This window comes from Lithobates pipiens, unplaced genomic scaffold (assembly GCF_037356315.1).
Source record: "Lithobates pipiens isolate NorthernLeopardFrog02 unplaced genomic scaffold, aLitPip1_a1.2 Scaffold_18, whole genome shotgun sequence".
NCBI lineage: Eukaryota > Metazoa > Chordata > Amphibia > Anura > Ranidae > Lithobates > Lithobates pipiens.
This window is the reverse complement of record NW_027507758.1, coordinates 18,269,806-18,290,642: the sequence shown is the minus strand read 5'-3', so window position 1 is coordinate 18,290,642 and position 20,837 is coordinate 18,269,806. Positions and strand designations below refer to the sequence as shown.

The 20,837-nt window shown below is 47.0% G+C and overlaps 1 protein-coding gene across 1 annotated transcript in view; it reads right to left on the bottom strand.

Moving 5' to 3' along the window:
• MRPS18A (mitochondrial ribosomal protein S18A) overlaps positions 1 to 20,399 on the bottom strand; it is a 30,709-nt gene extending 10,310 nt beyond the window's left edge. The window contains exons 1-2 of the mRNA XM_077485414.1: positions 20,238 to 20,399; positions 18,281 to 18,312 (exon numbers count right to left, since the gene is read on the bottom strand). Coding sequence (XP_077341540.1) covers positions 18,281 to 18,312; positions 20,238 to 20,358 — 153 coding nt within the window. The 5' untranslated portion in view covers positions 20,359 to 20,399. The remainder of the gene's footprint in view (positions 1 to 18,280; positions 18,313 to 20,237) is intronic.
• Positions 20,400 to 20,837: the final 438 nt, after the last annotated feature.

Genomic DNA, 20,837 nt, shown 5'->3' with positions numbered 1-20,837 from the left:
CGGGCGCTTTAAAAAAGGTTTTTTTATTTTTTATTTTATTTGAAAATGAATAAATTGTTTTAAAAAAAAATAAAAAAAATTTGATCACTTTTATTGCTGTCACAAGGAATGTAAACATCGCCTGTGACAGTATAAGGTGGTGACAGGTCCTCTTTATGGAGGGATCGGGGAGCTAAAAGACCCCCCATCCCTCCTTTACACTTCAATGTATTCAGATCGCTGAAAACGGCGATTCTGAATACCGTATATCTTTTTAAAACCGGCGCCATTGGCAGCCGAGTAAACGGGAAGTGACGTCATGATGTCGCTTCCGTGTTTACGATGAGGATACTGGAACAAAGCCGATTACGGCGTCATTCCAGTTCCTCCCCAGCGGCCGGAGGTGTCGGATTGCAAATCGGTGCTCCCGATCGAGCAGGAGCACCGGTAACAGCGGCGAGAGGCGGTGGGAGGGGGGGACGTCCCCTCCCGCTCCTCCGGCTTTTAGCCGCTTCGGTTGTTATGGCTGGAAAGCCAATCGCCCGCTGTAAAAAACGGTACCGGGATGATGCCTGCAGGTGCGGGCATCATCCTGGTATACCCCCCCCCGGAAGCCGAGTACGCACATCTGCGTACGCTCGACGGGAAGGGGTTAAAATAAGATGTATGTCCAATACAAAAAATAAAAATAAGCGATTTTATCATCGACGCAATTATAAAAACTATTCATAAAATATACACTATATTACCAAAAGTATTGGTGCCTTTACACACACATGAACTTTAATGACATCCCAGTCTAAGCCCTTGTACACACGGTCGGAAATTCCGACGGAAAATGTCCAATCGGATCGTGTTGTCGGATAATCCGACCGTGTGTGGGCTCCATCGGACTGTTTCCGTGGGAATATCCGATGGACAAAGTTTTAGAGCTTGGCTATAAAACTTTCCGACAACATGATCCGATCGGACTTTGTCCGATCATGTGTAGAGAATTCCGATCGGACAAAGTGCCACGCATGCTCAGATCAAATTCCTACATCAAAGCTATTGGCTACTAGCCTGAACGTAGTCCTGTCCTAATGAAATAACGTCATCACGTTACGTACGATCGGATTTCCCGACAACTTTGTCCGACCGTGTGTATACAACACAAGTTTCGGACAAAATCCGACGGATTTTGTTGTCGCAATGTCCAACCGTGTGTACAAGGGCTTAGTCCGTAGGGTCCAATAATGAGTTGGCCCACCCTTTGCAGCTATAACAGCTTCACCTCTTCTGGGAAGGCCGTCCACAAGGTTTAGGAGATGCGTCTATGGGAATGTTTGATTATTCTTCCAGAAGAGCATTTGTAAGGTCAAGCAATGATGTGGATGAGAAGACCTGGCTTGCAGTCTGCACTCTAATTCATCCCAAAGGTGTTCTATCAAGTTGAGGTGAAGGCCAGTCAAGTTCCTCCACCCCAAACTCGTTCATCCATGTGTTTATGGACCTTGCTTTGTACACTGGTCCAAATCATTTGGTGGAGGGGGGATTATGGTGTGGGGGGATTGTTTTTCAGGGGTTGGGTTTGGCCCCTTAGTTACAGTGAAGGGAACTCTTAAGGAGTCAGCATACCAAGACATTTTGGACAATTTCATGCTCCCAACTTTGTGGGAACAGTTTGGGGATGGGCCCCTTCCTGGTCTAACATGACTGCGCACCAGTGCACAAAGCAAGGTCCATAAAGACATGGATGAGCTAGTTTGGGAGGAACTTGACTGGCCTGCACAGAGTCCTGACCTTAACCCTATAGAACACCTTTGGGATAAATTAGAGCGGAGACTGCAAGCCAGACCCGCTTGTCCACACCAGTGCCTGACCTCACAAATGAGTTTCTGGAAGAATGGTCAAACATTCCCATAGACACATCTCCTAAACCTCCCAGAAGAGTTGAAGCTGTTATAGCTGCAAAGGGCGGGCCAACTCAATATTGAACCCTACAGACTAAAGCCCCGTACTCACTATCAGATTTTCTGCTGATTTTTGTCTTCAAATTTACCAAAACCATATAATATGAGGTCAAACCTTAGGAGTTTCAATGTGTATGCAATCAGGCAGGTCCTTCTACTACATGGTTTTGGTAAATCTGAAGAGACAAAAAAAATGAAGAAAATCTGATAGTGTGTATGGGGCTTTGGACTGGGATGCCATTAAAGTTTATGTGTGTGTAAAGGCCGGCGTCCCAATACTTTTGGCAATATAGTGTATCTTGGTTAGAGTGCTTAGAGATGAGGGCTTTTTTTTTTTTTTTTCAGGCCTTAGTAGACCCCCTGTGTTCAGCCCTATTCAGGCAGCTGTTTGAATCCTGTCTATATTGGAAGTTGTTCCTAAACCTGACCTTAGGTCCTCCAATTCAATTGTAAAAGGGTGTCCCAATACTTTTGGTAATATAGTGTATGTTCTCATAAGGGCGTTATCAGGTTATCAATGTTGTAACTAAACTTGTACTTTGTTGATAGTACAAGTCTTAGGAGAACACATTTTATGGAGGTTTTTTTTTTTATTATTATTTATATATAAATAAAATTGGTCTCATTGATCACTCATCTTTTTTAAAATGACCAATGACACCTTAATCACCTCCTGTCCAATGTACGTTTATAAACGTCCTCGGACGGGAAGGGTGATATTGCAGTCATTGCTGCAGCAACGATCAAGATATCCTCTTTTAGGCTGGGTGCACAGTAATGCGAATTGGATACGGATTTACGCGATTGGCTTTTCCTCACTCGCGTAGAGTAGAGGAGAGTAGAGGAGAGCTGATCGGCTGCTCCTCTGACAGGGGGGGGGGGGGGGATCTGTGCTGATTATCAGCGCAGCCACCCTCGAGGATGCCCACATTGAACCACCAGGGACGCCACCAGGACCACCAGGGATGCCCACCACTAGTCACCACCAGTTATGCCACTGTAGAACACCAGGGATGCCAATCAGTGCTCACAATGGGCATCAGTGATTGGCAGGCATTATTTGGCACGGATTGGCATCCATCAGTGCCACCTACCACTGCCCACCTGTGCTGCCCATCAGTGAAGGAGAAAACTTATTTACAAAGTTTTGTAACAAACAAAAAAAAAAACTTTTTTTCTTTTTAAAATTTTCTGTCTTTTTTTTTTGTTTAGTAGAAAATAAAAACCCCGATCAAATACCACCAAAAGAAAGCTCTATTTGTGGGAACAAAATGATAAAAAATTACTTTGGGTACAGTGTAGCATAACTGCGCAATTGTCACTCAAAAAGCAACAGAGCTGAAAATTGGTCTGGGCAGGAAGGTGTATTAAGTGCCCGGTACTGAAGTGGTTAACACTGACAGGGGTGTTTACAACGCTCAGCTTTTATTGTTTCTGTAAATCCTTTATCCCAATAGAAAAATAAAAAATTGTTTGCTGTAACCAATTATAAAATGTGAGCTGGAGTTTGGTTTCAATTTGTTAGTGTGTCTAAATCTGCTAAAAACATTTAACGCTCTGCATCCAAACATTGACAACATAACATGGGTGGCTTTATGCTGTTATGCCCGGTGTGTGTGTGTGTGTGTGTGTGTGTGTGTGTGTGTGTGTGTGTGTGTGTGTGTGTGTGTGTGTGTGTGTGTGTGTGTGTGTGTGTGTGTGTGTGTGTGTGTGTGTGTGTGTGTGTCTTCCATTAACTAACATGTTTGCTGTTAGTAGCGAACTGCGCCAGGGAGACACTTTCCTCCGCCAATGGCGACGGGGAGCACATGTGAGGTCTGAACGCGATTCTGACAGCGAGAGAGAGAGAGAGGGGCTTTGATGTTCTGTAATAAGAAACATTCATCTCTGCCGCTGAGCCGAGGAGAGGGAGCGCCGATCCCCACATTAAAAACACATTTCATACAACGCTTTGTTTGATCAGCTTATACAACTTCTATGATCTGGGCTGAGGCTTCACTACTACTTCTTCTGCTATACAAATTACCATATACAGAAATCTCCTAATAGACATTTCATCCATTTCTTTGCCATGTGGAGGACACAGCAACCATGTGGAAGAAGGTGATCTGGTCAGATGAGACCAAAATTTAACTTTTTGGCCTAAAAGCAAAATGCTATGTGTGGGGGAAATCCAACACTGCACATCACCCTGAACACACCATCCCTACTGTGAAACATGATGGTGGCAGCATCATGTGGTGGGGATGCTTTTCTTCAGCAGGGACAGGGAAGCTGGTCAGAGTTGATGGGAAGATGGATGGAGCCAAATAAAGGACAATCTTAGAAGAAAACCTGTTAGAGTCTGCAAAATACTTGAGACCGGGGCGGAGGTTCACCTTCCAGCATGCCAAAAAATTCCATTTTGGTCTCCTCTGACCAGATCACCTTCTTCCACATGTTTTCTGTGTCCTCCACATGGCTTCTCACAAACTGCAAACGGGACTTCTTATGACTTTCTTTCTCCAATGTCTTTCTTCTTGTCACTCTTCCATAAAGACCAGATTTGTGGAGAGACGACTAATAGTTGTCCTGTGGACAGATTCTCCCCCCTGAGATGTGGATCTCTGCAGCTCCTCCAGAGTTACCATGGACCTCTTGGCTCTTGGATTGAACAGAGCTCCGTGAGATGTTCTAAGCTTGGGAGATTTCTTAATAACCCAACCCTGCTTTATACTTCTCCACAACTTTATCCCTGACCTGTGTGATGTGTTCCTTGGTCTTCATGATGCTGTTTGTTCACTAAGGATCTCTAACAAACCTTTGAAGGCTTCACAGAACAGCTGCATTTGTACCGAGATTAAATTAGACACAGGACTCTATTAATCAGGCGACTTCTGAAGGTAATTGGTTACACTAGATCTTAGTTAGGGGATATCAGAGTAAAGGGGCTGAATACAAATGCCCCCCCCCCACACTTTTCACATATTTGTAAAAAATTTTGAAAACCATTTATCAATTATGTGCCACTGTGTATGTCCGTCACATAAAATACACTTACGTTTTTGGTTGTAACATGACAAAAAGGTAGAAAATTTCAAGGGGTATGAATACTTTTTCAAGACACTGTAGGTATTAGGAAGCGGAAGGGACTAATTAGGTTTAACCTGGAGCTCTACTTTAACTTCTTGCCAGCTGTGCACTGTAGTTTTACTTCTGCAGTGCAGTGCTGGCTGCAGTGAATCCTGCTTAGGGTAGGGGGTCTCACACAGACTCGCCCACCTGGCCGGCGCGGTCACTGGCTCCCTTACATGCCCGTTTACCCGGTCCTGGCCAATGATTCATGGCCAGTACCCAATGATCTACGGAGCAGAAGAGAGATCTGTGTTGTTTACATACACAGATCTCTCTCCTGACAGAGGGGATGAGGCGTTTTTTTTGTTGCTATAAGTCGCTTATCGCCATCACTACTGGTATTAAAGCGGAGGTTCACAGAAAAATTGAACCTCCTCTTTTCAGACCCCCCCCCCCCCCCTCCGGTGTCACATTTGGCACCTTTCAGGGGGGAGGGGGGTGCAGATACCCATCTAAGAAAAGTATTTGCACCCACTTTCAGGCATAGACTCCCGTGGTAGTCTACACCTCTTCCCGCCCACCCCCACGCTGTCTGCCGGGACACACATGGGTCCCAGGAGATAGCGGGGACCAGTTAGGACGAGCAGCGCGACTGACGAATGCGCAGTAGGGAACCCGGGAAGTGAAGCCGCAACACTTCGCTTCCCGATTCCCTCATCGAGGATGGCGGTGGCAGCTGCTGAGAGATTGTCGGCAGCTGAAGCCGATCATCGCTGGACCCCGGGACAGGTAAGTGTCCATTTATTAAAAGTCAGCAGCTGCAATATTTGTAGCTGCTGGCTTTTAATTTTTTAATTTTTATTTTTTATTTTTTTTAGGTGGACCTCCTCTATAAAATAATAATTCCCGTATAATATCAATTATAGATAATATAATTTTCAAACCAATTCATATACACTTAATGGATTTTTTTATTTTTTTATTTATTTATTTTTTTAGAGGAGGCGACATTCACTTCCTTCGCTAGTTCCATCTACCTGGAGCCACATTCAAAATTAAACTGACTTTTATCCGTGTGTGTGGGTAAGTCCGTTCATTTCAAAAGTCCGGCGGACTAGCACACAGACGGGCGCATGCAATACATGTAATGTATTTTTGAAGAATTTAATTTATTTTAAATGGGATGTTTTAGAACAAAAAAAGTAAAAAATATTGTTTGTTTTTAAAAATTGTCAGGGTTTTTTTTTTTTTATTTATAGCCCAAGAAATAAAAAAAAAAATAATCGCAGAGGTGATCAAATACCACTAAATGAAATCGCTATTTGTGGGGGAGGGGTGATATCCGTTTTGTCTCCGTAGTGTGCTGCAGGACTGCGCAATTGTCAGTTAAAGTAGTGAAGCGACATATAGCAAAAAATAAAATAAAAAAACTGCCTGGTCATGAAGGGGGGCCAAGTCTTCCAAAGCTGAAATGGTTAAAATCTTGGGATGACCTCCTGAGATATATTATAGTCGGCTATGTAGATGTAATAGCCTGAACTTCGGCCATATGTGAGAGCTGGCAACTGAGATAATCATGTATTGCAGTGAAGTGAGGCTACGGGGCGATCCAATGGCAAAACTTTATATTTAGTTGTATATTTTTTTTTTTTTTTGCTGTTGTCGTTGTAGTGATTGCTGTCTGTGTCCCCACTGGGAAGATCCACCCCTGTGTGTCGTGGTGACCACCGTCTCTGATGGGACAGCCGAAACTTTACAGATAAAATAAAAGGGGAAATGCTCCTTTTTCCGGTTTTAGGAGATTTCTTTCAAGTCCTGTTGTGCCTTTGCTATACATACATTTAAAGCAGATCTTCAGCCTCAGATTTAAGTTCCCATCTCTCCACACAGGGCGCACTTTTTTGTATCCATTTTTCTTTTAAATATTCTAAAGGTTCTGTCCTAGCGCCCCCCCCCCCCCCCCAAATCAGGTCACTTGCCTAGGCAAATGATGGGCATTATGCCCGTTGTGCCTTCTGGGATATGCAGGTCACATATACCTTCATTGAGAAAAGAGGAGGGGGGTCGGGCCTAGCGGTGTGTCATCGTGAGACCCAGCAGCTGAACCCGGAAGAACCAGCGGGCCTCCCGATGACATCATACGAGAAGATGGTGGCAAAGGGACTAAGCGAAGGCAGAATTCTGAGAGGATTCTGCAGGACGATGCTGGAGCCACTGGGTGGGCGAGTATCTGAAATGAAATCAGAATCCCCAAGAAGGCATGCAGGGGGGTAAAAAAAAAAAAAAAAAAAAAGTGGGATAAGGGAAATCGGTTTTAAAGTAGTTCTAAAGTTTAAACATTTAAATGCAAGCAGACACATGTCCTGGGCACCTGGCAATATAGCCAATGGTGCCACTCCTCACTGACTGAAATGCAAGCAGGCATGTGCCCTGGCAATGTAGCGGCTGGTGCCACTCCTCATTGACTGAAATGCAAGCAGGCATGTGCCCTGGCAATGTAGCCGCTGGTGCCACTCCTCACTGACTGAAGTGCAAGCATGCACGTTTCTGGGGCACCCTGACGACGTAGCCCCTGGTGCCGCTCCTCACTGAGTAAAGTGCAAGCAGGCATGTGCCTGGCAATGTAGCCGCTGGTGCCACCCCTCACTGACTGAAGTGCAAGCAGCCATGTTTCTGGTGCCGCTCCTCACTGACTGAAGTGCAAGCAGCCACGTGTCCTGGCGATGTAGCCGCTCCTCACTGACTGAAGTGCAAGCAAACACGTTTCTGGGGCGTCCTGGCAATGTAGCCACTGGTGGCGCTGCTCACTGACTGAGGTGCAAGCAGCCACGTGTCCTGGCCACCCTGGCGATGTAGCCATCAGTGTTGCTCCCCACTGATTGAAGTGTAAGCAGATATGTGCCCTGGCGAAGTAGCCGCTCCCCACTGATTGAAGTCCAAGTAGGCACGTTTCTGGGGTGCCCTGGCAACGTAGCCATTGGTGTCGCTCCCCACTGATTGCAGTCCATGCAGGCACGTGTCCTGGGTTCCCTGACAATGTAGCTGCTGGTGTCGCTCCCCACTGACTGAAGTGTAAGCAGACACGTGCCCTGGCGATGTAGCCACTGGTGCCATTCCTCATTGACTGAAGTGCAAGCAGACACGTGTCCTGGCGATGTAGCCACTCCTCATTGACTGAAGTGCAAGCAGACACGTGTCCTGGGCACCTTGGGGATGTAGGCACTCGTACCGCTCCCCACTGACTAAAGTTGCTCTTTGTCTATTGTCTATTTTACACGAAAACGTGCTGATCCATGGTGTGCTAGCAAAGATGATCTGTGATGCCTCCAGTCAGTCATTGCTGCAGCACCCACTTCTTATGAGGAATGCGAGTAATGAGAATGTGGTCGCTGGGGACACATTCACCCCCCCAGTTCTGTTATACCTCAGGGAAGGGGAATCAAGCCACCAGCCAGTAGGCCTCCACGTTTGTGGCCAAGTTTCTATAGTTTTCATATCCACGATTGACTCCTACTGCGTCCTCATTCATCTGTTTTTCTCCCCTTTATGATCTCCTCTGAGCCCGTTCCACCACCACGTCTGCAAGGTGTCTGTTATTTATTCTATGAAAACATTGCATGTCCAGAAGTAGCTTTGTGTTCCCATTAAATCCCGCAGTTTACCACACACACTAAAATTACTACACGCCACCCACCAGCTCTGTTCCAAGTGCCAAATTGATTCAACTGTCCAAGTCCCCAAAGCTGGATTTCATTATTCCCGAAAACGTCGGCTCCTTTCCAGCTGCAAGACGATCAACTGACAGGACAGCCCGACACATACTGGTGGTGGGCATCGCCAGGCAATGAAGGGACTTGTGTATAGGAGAAGCCTCTAAGCTGAAAAAATAAAACTAAAAATTAACAGGAAAAAAACAAAAGTCTGAAGGTTCTCATGTATCCTGGTCACGGTACAGCTAGTAGTAGTCGGTCACATTTGAATGAATTTGTTTTGCAACGTTGAAGAGGTTTCACAGCGTATCAAAGATACTGTTCTAATGAGTGTCAGAAACATATCCCACCATTTATATCACGGACACCTCCACCCCATCACCATGGAATGTGGAAATGTTGATTTTCAAAGAACAGAATGGTGGCACCTCCCTGTTCTTGTGACATAACCTCATCCTTTGATGCCAGGAGTCTGTGTAGGTGTTAATCGACTGAGTCATACGGCTGAAGGTGTGAATTGTCCTCAAATCACTGGGGGGTAGAAGTGTTAAAACAGTATTTAACAACAACACAACCATCACCGCCTTCCGCCACGTGACTCAAAGGATTGACACATATACTAGAACTGGGTGGTTCCACAACTTTCACATCCTCCAACCCTGTTTCTTTGAAAAAAAATAAAGGATAATTAAAAGTTCATTTTTTTTTTTTTTTATTTAAACCAACATGTCATTCTTACCTTCCCTGTGCAGCTGGTTTTGCACAGAGTGGTCCCGAACCTCCTCTTCTGGGGTCCCCCAGTATCACTCCTGGCTCCTCCTCTACTCCAGTGCCCCCATCAGAGAAGTGCTTTCCCTCAAGGCATGCTCCCGTATCCTGCTGCTGCCTCCATTGACACAGACAGCAGGACTCTGTTCTGCCCCCCCCCCCCCCCCCGCCGCATCATTGGATTTGATTGACACCAGCGGGAGCCAATGGCTGCGCTGCTATCAATCTATCCAATCAAGACCCAAGATACCAGCTGGAGCGGGTGTGCCCGTCTCCGGCGCAGGAACGATCGAGCTCAGGTAAGTAGAAGGGGGGCTCTGGTGCATCACAAGAGGGTTTTCACCTCAATGCATAGAGTGTATTGAGGTGAAAAATCACAACCCCTTTAACATTTACACAGCGTCTCTCTGTGAGCGCCATCAGCTCAATGTGTTTGGCTCTGGCACTGGCAGATGGCCTCGTCACATCTGGAACGCACCGGGCGGAAGTGACGTCACTGCAGCAAGGGTCCTGATGAGAGTGCGGAAACAGGCGCACATTACCCCATTCTCCACTCACTTCACTGGCTCCACCAGGATTGAGTACAAGTTGTCTCTTCTCACACACCAATGTATCCATGGGCATGCTCCCCCCCACCTACCTCAAAGAACTTCTCAAACCATTAAAACACGACACCTCCCCTCCGCTCCTTTCAGTCAAACCTTCTTCATATACCCAGAACTAGACTCGGGACAATGGGAGGACAGGGCCTTTTGTGCAGCTGCCTCTCTGGAACACCAATGATCGGGCACCATTCCCCCCACCCTCTCTGGAACACCAATGATCGGGCACCATTCCCCCCACCCTCTCTGGAACACCAATGATCGGGCACCATTTCCCCCCACCCTCTCTGGAACACCAATGATCGGGCCCCACCCCCTCTGGAACACCAATGATCGGGCCCCACCCCCTCTGGAACACCAATGATCGGGCCCCACCCCCCCACCACCCTCTCTGGAACACCAATGATCGGGCACCATTCCCCCCCACCCCCTCTGGAACACCAATGATCGGGCACCATTCCCCCCAACCCCCTCTGGAACACCAATGATCGGGCACCATTCCCCCCCAACCCCCTCTGGAACACCAATGATCGGGCACCATTCCCCCCCAACCCCCTCTGGAACACCAATGATCAGGCACCATTCCCCCCCAACCCCCTCTGGAACACCAATGATCAGACACCATTCCCCCCCAACCCCCTCTGGAACACCAATGATCAGACACCATTCCCCCCCAACCCCCTCTGAAACACCAATGATCAGACACCATTCCCCCCCAACCCCCTCTGGAACACCAATGATCAGACACCATTCCCCCCCAACCCCCTCTGGAACACCAATGATCAGACACCATTCCCTCCCCCACCCCCTCTGGAACACCAATGAAGGGGCACCATCCCTCCCACCCTCTCTGGAACACCAATGATCGGGCACCATCCCCCCCCACCCTCTCTGGAACACCAATGATCGGGCACCATCCCCCCCCCCCCCACCCTCTCTGGAACACCAATGAAGGGGCACCATCCCTCCCACCCTCTCTGGAACACCAATGAAGGGGCACCATCCCTCCCACCCTCTCTGGAACACCAATGAAGGGGCACCATCCCTCCCACCCTCTCTGGAACACCAATGATCGGGCACCATTCCCCCCCACCCCTCTGGAACACCAATGATGGGGCACTATTCCCCCCCACCACTTCCGTAACACCAATGATGGGGCACCATTTCCCCCCTCACCCCCTCCGGAACACCAATGATGGGGCACTCTGCCGCCCCCCCCCCCCCCCCCCCAGAAATACTTAGTATCATGGCACTTGTTATCACAGAAACGAATGTACTGTACTGAGTATTGTATAGTCATTAGTCGCTACCTTATCACTTCACGCAGGTACAGCTCGGCTCTCACGGCTGCTTCTTGCCTCTGTCTATTCCCTTGAAGCAGCAGTGGGCGGGCTGAGAATATCGGGGGGGCGCTGAAGTCAGCGTGGAGGTGAGGCGCGGACGTGCCTGGCCACGTGAGCGCCACTGTATTCTCACGAGAACTCATGTACACAGGAGGATTCTAACGACCTGGCTGGGAGGAAGGTGCAGACCAAGTAATCGATAATGAAAATCGTTGACAACGATTTTCATTATCGATTAATCGCTTCCGCCCTAATGTTAAACAGGAACAACCATCCCTGAACAGGGGGTAGTGGCCTTCAACACTGTCTGACCTCTACATATAATGCAGTTTTATGGATTATGTAACTAGCACAGGGGGGGGAAAATCACAGCTTTCACGCCTCCCATCCTGTTCTTGGACAATCAACACAATCAACATCACCCATTCCATGGTGAACGAATTAAGGCGTTGGTGCCACCTGTTTGGGCATCTTCCTGAAACTGGAGGAGAAGCTACAAAACATCAACATTCCAGAACAAGTCCAGTTCAATGTGACCAACTACTATATCTGTACCATGAGCCGGATAAACGAGAATCATCGCTCAACATTTCTTCTTCCTATTCTTGCTCTATACCTCTTCCCTGGGCCAGTTGATAACCTCCCATGGCTTCCAATACCACCTCTATGCCGATAACACCACCAGATCTACCTCTCCACTCAACTCACCCCCTCCATCTCCTCACAGATCTCAAACTTACTGAATGACATATCAGTATGGATGTCACACCACTTCCTCAAACTTAATCATTATAAAACTGAGCTTGTTATATTTCCTCCTTCCCGGTCCCCCCCCCATGACTTCACCATTAATATCAACAACACAACCATTGGTCCCTCCACACATGCCAGGGTCCTGGGTGTAATCCTTGACTCTGACCTCTCCTTCAGCCCCCACATCCAATCACTGGCTAAATCCTGCCGCCTTCACCTCCGCAACATCTCCAGAATTCCACCTTCCTGACTAATGACACCACAAAACAACTTATTCACTCCTTGATTATGTCCCACCTTGACTACTGCAACTCTCTCCTTAATGGCCGACCCTTACACAGGCTCCTCCCCCCTTCAGTCTATTATGAATGCTGCTGATAGACTAATACACCTCACTAATCGTTCCGTGACTGCCACCCCTCTCTGCCAATCCCTTCACTGGCTCCCCCTCCCCCACCGTGCAAAATTCTAAACGCTAACCACAACATACAAGGCCAGTCATAACATCACCCCCATCTACATCACAAACCTCATCTGCAGATATCGCCCAAATCATCCCCTCCGCTCCTCTGAGGACCTCCTGCTCTATAGCTCCCTTGTTACCTCCTCTCATGCTCGCCTTCAAGACTTCTCCAGAACCTCTCCCATCCTCTGGAACTCCCTGCTCCAGTCTGTCCGATCAGCCCCCACCCTGTCCACCTTTAGGAGATCCCTGAAAACTCACTTATTCAGGGAAGCCTATCCCACACCCACCTAACAACTGTCCCCGAGAAACCCCCCCATCAAATCATTCTCTGCAACTGTTACAATACAGAAGGGACAGGAGGGTCCGGCTCATAGAGCTTACATTCTAAATGGAGGGGGTGGTACAAAAGGTAATTGTGCTGTCCCCCCTCTACATTGTAAAGCACTGCGTAAACTGGTGGCGCTATATAAATCGTGAATAATAATAATTTCTTCTTTGGGATTTTTATTTTTCGGCTCAGGAGGGTTCCAGTGCCAAAACAAGAAGACAGAATCCTACAAACAGCGGCAGTATTATTGTCTGCTCTCCCCGGAGCGACCAGATAGCCGTCATTTTCCCACGCCTGAAAGGAGATAAAAGCATACGCTTGGCACGACGCTTTGGACAACACCACAGCATTTTCCACTTCTTCACTCCAACAGTGAGAGGGAGAAGCGAGGGGTCCAGATCTAGACCATTCAAGTTTGTTACGTTATTCTGCTTTCTGGCTTTGTAGTAGGGCTGAAACAACTAATCGATTAATCGACAACTAATCAATTATGAAATGAATCGATTACTATTTTCATAATTGATCAGCCAGTAACATAATGGGGTTAAAAAAATATATATATATTAGCCCTTTATAGTACAGAAAGAGCAAATAATTGCTACTGTAAATATTACTTTCACAGTTCTACAGTAGAAAAAAAAAAATGAACCCCTTACAGTAGTGATTATCTTCTTTTTTTTGTACTATAAAAGGGCTAATTTTATTTTTTTTAACCCCATTATGTTACTAAATGTCTTATGCCGCGTACACATGGCCGGACTTTTTGACAGCAAAGGTCCAACAGAACGACTCCGTCGGACAACTCGATCGTGTGTGGGCTCCATCGGACCTTTGCTTGCCAAAAATCCGGCGGACATTAGAAATAGAACACGTTTTAAATTTTTCCACCGGAACTCCGCCGGACCGAGAAATCCATTCGTGTGTATGCTAGTCCGACGGACGAAAACCGACGCTAGAGCAGCTATTGGCTGCTGGCTATGAACTTCCTTACTCTAGTCTGGTCGTAGGTCATCACGTTCCAATCCGTCGGACTTTGGTGCGATTGTGTGTGGCCAAGTCCGTTCATTCGGAAAGTCCGTCGGAACTCCGCTGAAAGTCCGTCGGAAAGACTGTCTGACCTAGTCCCTCGAAAAGTCCGGTCGTGTGTACGCGGCATTAGACGTGGTTCACATCTACGTGTTTTTTTGCAGAAACACACTACAGTTCATTTACATGATTTCCTATGGGACCGGTGCTTTTTTTGGTTCCATATACTTCAATAGAGAAGCTGCAGAGAAGCATGTAGTGCGTTTTTGCAGCAATTCGTGTTTTTTATTATGCCCAACACATTGGCCAAAAAAAAAAAAAAATGCAAATCGCAGCAAAATCATGTGTGCAAAAATCAAAACGCACAGCAAAAAGCACTGCGGAAACCGATCAAATGCAAAAACTGCATAGGTGTGTACCGAGCCTTATGCTGGCCACACCGATCAATTTTCAGACAAAAAAAAATCTTTGTACATTCGCTGAACGAAAGAATGTTTGAACTTCTCACTTGTTTTTAACATTCTGTTTTTAAAATGAATGTAATTTCTGAATGAAAACCACAAACTGTCTGAAAATTCCTTTGACCAAGAAGTTTTCCATTTCCAAATTGTCCCATCACTGTGTTGAAAATGAACGTCGATTTGACCCCACTAACTATTAGAAAATAGAATGCACGTTCTTAAAATTGATTTTTATTTTTTTTTTTGAAGGAAGACTTCACTTTTTTTTTTAAATTAAAAACAATCTCTGAGTCTGATATTTACCAGATTCACCCTCTAATAATATATACAGTTGATCTCCTCTAATAGTATATACAGTATATCTCTTCTGTCTGTTATTCTCAGACTGGATTAGAGATTTTGCTCCCTAACCATATAGTTGGTTATTTATATTTACTACTGCATAGAGATATTTAAGAATAAATTGCCTTTTTTTTTTAAACTTGACATAGTAACTAAATTATACACCACACTTTTTTTTTTTTAACCAATTAATCGAAACAATAAATCGGCCAACTAATCGATTATGAAAATAATCGTTAGTTGCAGCCCTACTTTGTAGAGAATCATCCTGGGCAAGTCCAACACACAGACGTGACCAGAGGTCCATACAACCCTTCTGTTTATGTGTGTGCCCCTCCTCTGCAACAACCAATACTATTAAATTGCTCTCGTGTTGTGCTTAATACACCATATATGTGCCTGTATTAAATTCCCGACCAGCCGCCGCAGTTGTGCTGCGGACAGTTGGCTCTCCTGCGCGAACCACCGTCATTGTACGTCGGGCGCGTACACAGCGATCTGTGAGTGCGCGTATCCATTTGCTACCATGGGGAGCCAATCAGCGGGTCTGGCAGGCTCAATGTCCGCCAGCCACCAGCGATCGCTTCATAGAAGAGGCAGAATGGGGATCTACCAGTATAAAACAAACAGATCTCCGTTCTGTAAGGGGAGTAGAGCGAGATTGTTTTCCTAGCGATTGGGAACAGCGATCTCTCTCTACTCTTAAGCCCCACAGAGAACAACAGATTTTCTGCCGATTTTTATCGTCGGATTTACCAAAACCACATAATACGAGGTCAAACCTTAGGAGACTTAAGTCCCTCCCTCCCCCCCACACACACAGTTTGAGAACACCTCCTTAGGGAACATTAACCACTACAATACAGGGCACTTTCGCCCCCTTCCTTCCCAGCCCAATTTTCAGATTTCATTGCTCTCGCAATTTCAATGACAATTTCAATGACAATGTACAATGCTACACTGTACCCAAATTAAATTTTTATCATTTTGTTTGTACAAATAAAGCTTTATTGTGGTGGTATATATTCACGACATGTGATATAAGCGGAAAAAAAAAGAGCGGAAATTTGGAAAAAAATAACAATATTTTCTTCTTTCTATTTTAGAAATCCAATAAAATCGAATTTTGTCATAAATTTAAGCCAAAATTTATTCTGCTACATGTCTGGTAAAAAAATAAATAAAAATAAAATCGGTTATGTGTATAATTGGTTTATGTGATCACGCACATATGTATGCAAAATGATCATGTACATATGTGTGCAGATAATCATTGGGACATGTGATTTTAGTGAGACATATGTGGGGGACATGTGTTTTTATTATTGGGGACATATGTGGGGACATTGTGTTTATACTGTGTGGTGTGTTGTGTGTTTTCACTAGACTGGTGATCAGTGAGTAAAAAGCTGTAAAAAACAGCTCATACTCACTGATCCCCAGCCGGCTACAGCGATCCGCTCTCCTCTCCTCAGCGACAACTTCCGTGTGAGGAGAGGAGAGCCGATTGCCTAGCAACCGGCTTTGTTTACATCACATGACGGCCTTGATTGGACACGGCCATCATGTGATCAGGAGGGCCAATCGCAGAGCCCTCCTGCCGATCCAAAATGCCCCGTGTCCGGGTGACATGAGCGCATCGGGATTGCGCCGCTGCGCGGGCACGCGATCCCCCTGCCTATGAAGGACGTTCAGGAACGTCCACTCAGAGTAGAGAGCTCCCACCCGACCGTATATATACATTGGCTGAGTGGGAAGTAGTTAAACCCTTTGATTTCGCCCCTGTGTTAACCCCTTCACCACCAGTGACATTTATACAATAATCGGTGCATTTTTATAGCACTGATCGCTGTATAAATAAATGTCACTGGTCCCAAAAAAAAAAAAAAAAAAAAGTCAAAAAGTGTCCGATCTGTCCGCTGCAATGTTGTAATCCCGCCAAAAAAAAAAAAAAAACGCAAATCGCTGCCATTACTAGTAAAAAAAAAAAATAATAATAATAAAAATGCCATAAATCTATCCTGTATTTTGAAGACAAGATAACTTTTGAACAAACCCATCAATATACGCTAATTGGGAATTTTTTTTAACCAAAAATATGTAGAACACATGTACTAAACTGAGGAAGTTTTTTTTTTTTTTAATAAATGAAAATTTGGGATATTATAGCAAAAAAAAAAAAAAAAGAAGAAGAAAGGTATAGAATTATATATTATATATAAACACACACACACATTATATATATTATTTTTTTCCCCCCATAATTATCGCTTTTTTTTTTTTGTTTATAGCGCAAAAAATAAAAACCGCAGGAGGTGATCAAATACCACCAAAAGAGCTCTATTTGTGGGGAAAAAAATTTTGTTTGGGTACAAAGTCACACCGCCGCAGTGCCGTCTCGCAAAAAAAAATGGCCTGTCAGGATATGGGGGGGGGGGGTGTAAAACCTTCCGGGGCTGAAGTGGTTAAACAAGATTAGAATAAGGTGGCCAATATAGTCCTTATGAGAAAAGTGTCAAAAATGAAGAATCAGATCTTCGTGTAAAGATTTCACTCTCCAGAAGACATCTTTTGTGACGCAAGACTTATGGCGCGTACACACGATCGGACATTCCGACAACAAAATCCATGGATTTTTTCCGACGGATGTTGGCTCAAACTTGTCTTGCACACACACACACACACACACACACACACACACACACACACACACACACACACACACAAAGTTGGTCGGAAATTCCGAACGTCAATAACCCGGTGACGTACAACACGTAAGACGAGCCGAGAAAAATGAAGTTCAATAGCCAGTGCGGCTCTTCTGCTTGATTCCGTGTCCCAGATGATTGCCACACTTCTGGTGCCGTGGTGCGTCAGGGGGAAGTGGGAGCTGGAATCCTCCGAAAAGAGGGTAACGCTCCCCCTCCCCCAAAAAAAATAAAAATAAAATTACATGCCAAGGGGTCACCTTCCCTTAAAGTGGAAGTTCCATTTTTGGGTGGAACGCCGCTTTAAGGACCGCCCCCCAGGTACGTTTACTGCAGTAAAGCGGCCTATAGTAAAGCCCCCGATAGTTTTCAACCAAGAAAGCTGCCATCTTTGCCTCTATTTAATCTACAACTGCCATGATGCTGCACATGTGATCAGTTATGACACCAGCCATTGGATGGTTGGACAGTTTTGTTGAAAGCACAACCAATGAGAGTGTTATATTTGCAGCACGTGCCGGAAATGAACCTGTTTTATGGAGGGGTTTACTTCTGCTTTAAGTGCAAAATCATGTACCTGTACTATCAATGTGCTGGATGTTTAAAAACCCTGGCCTCAGGATTGGAAGCTTCACCCCCCCCCCCCCCCCCCCCATGGTGCAGTAATAAGAAGGACCTCAGGGATGACCTCCCACCAACAGTCTCAAGTTTCTCATTTCCACATGAAGTGTCCTCTACAAATACAAAAACCTTGTAAAAAAACAAAGAGTTGGAAATTCATTACTCACCACCGTCACCTTCCCTTCCTTCTTCTCCACCACTAGAAACAAAAACACAAATACTGTCTGTGAGTGATTCAAATCCAATAGAATTATACGAGGGGGGGGCAATAAAATTGTGACAGAAGAGCTAACACCTGGGTCTATGGGCACCCCAGACTCCCTTCCGTCTCCCCCAATTACTGGATTGGGCCCCCCCACTTCTATAGTCTCCTCAGACACACCCCCCTCCCCGAACGACTGCACCCCAACTACTGAATCCCGTCATCTCTATAGGCACCCCCCCCCCCCCAACAACTGGACCTGACTTCTATAACCACCCCAGACATACAACACCCCCCCCCAAACAACTGGACCCCACTTCTATAACCACCACAGACTGACCACCCACTTCTATAGGCACCCCAGACATACACCCACCCACCCCCCCAAACGACTGGACTCCCAACTACTGAATCCCTCCACCTCTATAGGCACCCCCAACGACTGGCCCCCACCTCTATAGGCACCCCAGACTGACCACTCCCCCCTAAACGACTGGATTGGCCCCTCCACTTCCATAGTCACCTCAGACAGACCCCCCCCCCCCCCCGAAACAACTGGACCCTAACTACTGAATCGCTTTACCTCTATAGGCACCAACTGACACCCCGCAACAACTGGACCCCACTTCTATAACCACCCCCCACTTCTATAGGCACCCCAGACATACAACACCGCCCCCGAATGACTGGACTCCCAACTACTGAATCCCTCCACCTCTATAGGCACCCCCGACTGACACCCACCCCCCCCCCCCACGACAGGCCCCCACCTCTATAGGCACCCCAGGCTGACCACCACCCCCCCCAAACAACTGGATTGGCCCCCCGACTTCTATAGGCACCCCAGACATACACACCCCTCAACTGGACTGACCACCCCCCCCCCCCCCCCAACTACTAAATCCCTTCACCTCTATAGGCACCCCTGACTGACACCCCCCCCCCCCCCCAACAACTGGACCCCACTTCTATAACAACTCCAGACTGACAGCCCCCCAAACTAGGGGATTGCCCCCCCCCCCACCGCTATAGGCACCCCAGACATACACACCCCCCTCCCCGAACAACTGTACTGGCCCTCCAACTACTGAATCCCTCCAGCTCTATAGGCACCCCAGACTGACCACCACCCCACTTTTATAGGCACCTCAGACATACACACCCCTCCCCGAATGACTGGACTGGCCCCGCAACTACTGCATCCCTCCACCTCTATTGGCACCCCCGACTGACACCCCCCGATTGGACCCCACTTCTATGGGCACCAGTGGCGGCCTGTGCATTCTGGGCACACGGCAACGCCCCCCCCAATCCATCCATCCATGCGCCCGGCCCCTTTCATGGATGGATGACGGGAAGGGGCGGTACATTTTGAAGCACCTGATTAGAGCCAGAGGCTTTAATAGGCTTCAAAATAGGGTGGGCTTGAGGCGCAGAGAGTGCCCCCTGATCCCACCCAATTGTGTGACCACAGCGAATTAATTTTCACTATTTTCACACTAACCTTCCTCCCCGCCAATCAGGAGGCAGGGCGGCGGACCCGTTTTCTGATTGGCCAAAGCGCCGGTCCACCCTATTTTATGCCTGGCGCTTAGGAAGAGGAGAGGAGCGCTGGACCAGAGGTCACCGCCACTCTGGTGCACTTGGAGAGGAGCTGCTGCCTGGCGGTAAGTGCCAGGGGGTGCTGCCAGAGCCGCGAGCCCCGCCGGTGTGGCTACATTTGATGGGGGGGAGGGGAGTTCAGTATTTTTCAGTTTGTTTACTCCCCCCAAAAAATGTTTAGCACCAGCCGCCACTGATAGGCACCCAAGACTGACCCCCCAATTCTATAAGCACACCAGCAACTACCATGACCCCCGACCCCAACCTCCACGGCCACCCCCCTTCACGTCGTGTAGTGAGCCCGGGCTCTCCTCACTCACAGTCCCGCAGGCCCCGGCTGGGCACCGCCGCCGCCGGTCTCCATCCCTCCCGGCTAAGCAGCCCCAACCCGGCCCGGAGGAGCCGGCTGACAGGTGACAGCAGCAAGCTGGGGGCCGCCATCTTCTTCTCCGGAGAACGTCACTTCCGTTTCCTGCGTCCTTCTCCAAGGAGTCCGCAACACCGGCGTTACGTCGGACTAGGCGACCCGTCAGAATGGGTAACGGAAGTGACGTTCTGCCGCCGCCATCTTGCTACACCCCGCACTCCTCCATAGTAACGATACAGGGGGCATGCGGACATCTTATTACACCCACTGGAATTTTGCATTTTACACCCATTTTTAACATTAATAAAGTGAGTTACTATAGGGAAATACAGTACTTAGAACCACTTTGGAATGTAGCAGAATACTTATTGGCTCAAATTGATGAATACATATGATTTTTTTTTTTATATTTTTTGTTGGATGTGTATTATAGCAGAAAGTAAACGTAGCACTGACCCCCGAAAGAGCAGCTGGTTTTTCTGGGCTTACCGTTTACCTTCTCCACCTCATTGTTCTTGTCTAGGGGGTTCCCGAGGTTGATGGCCCAATAAAC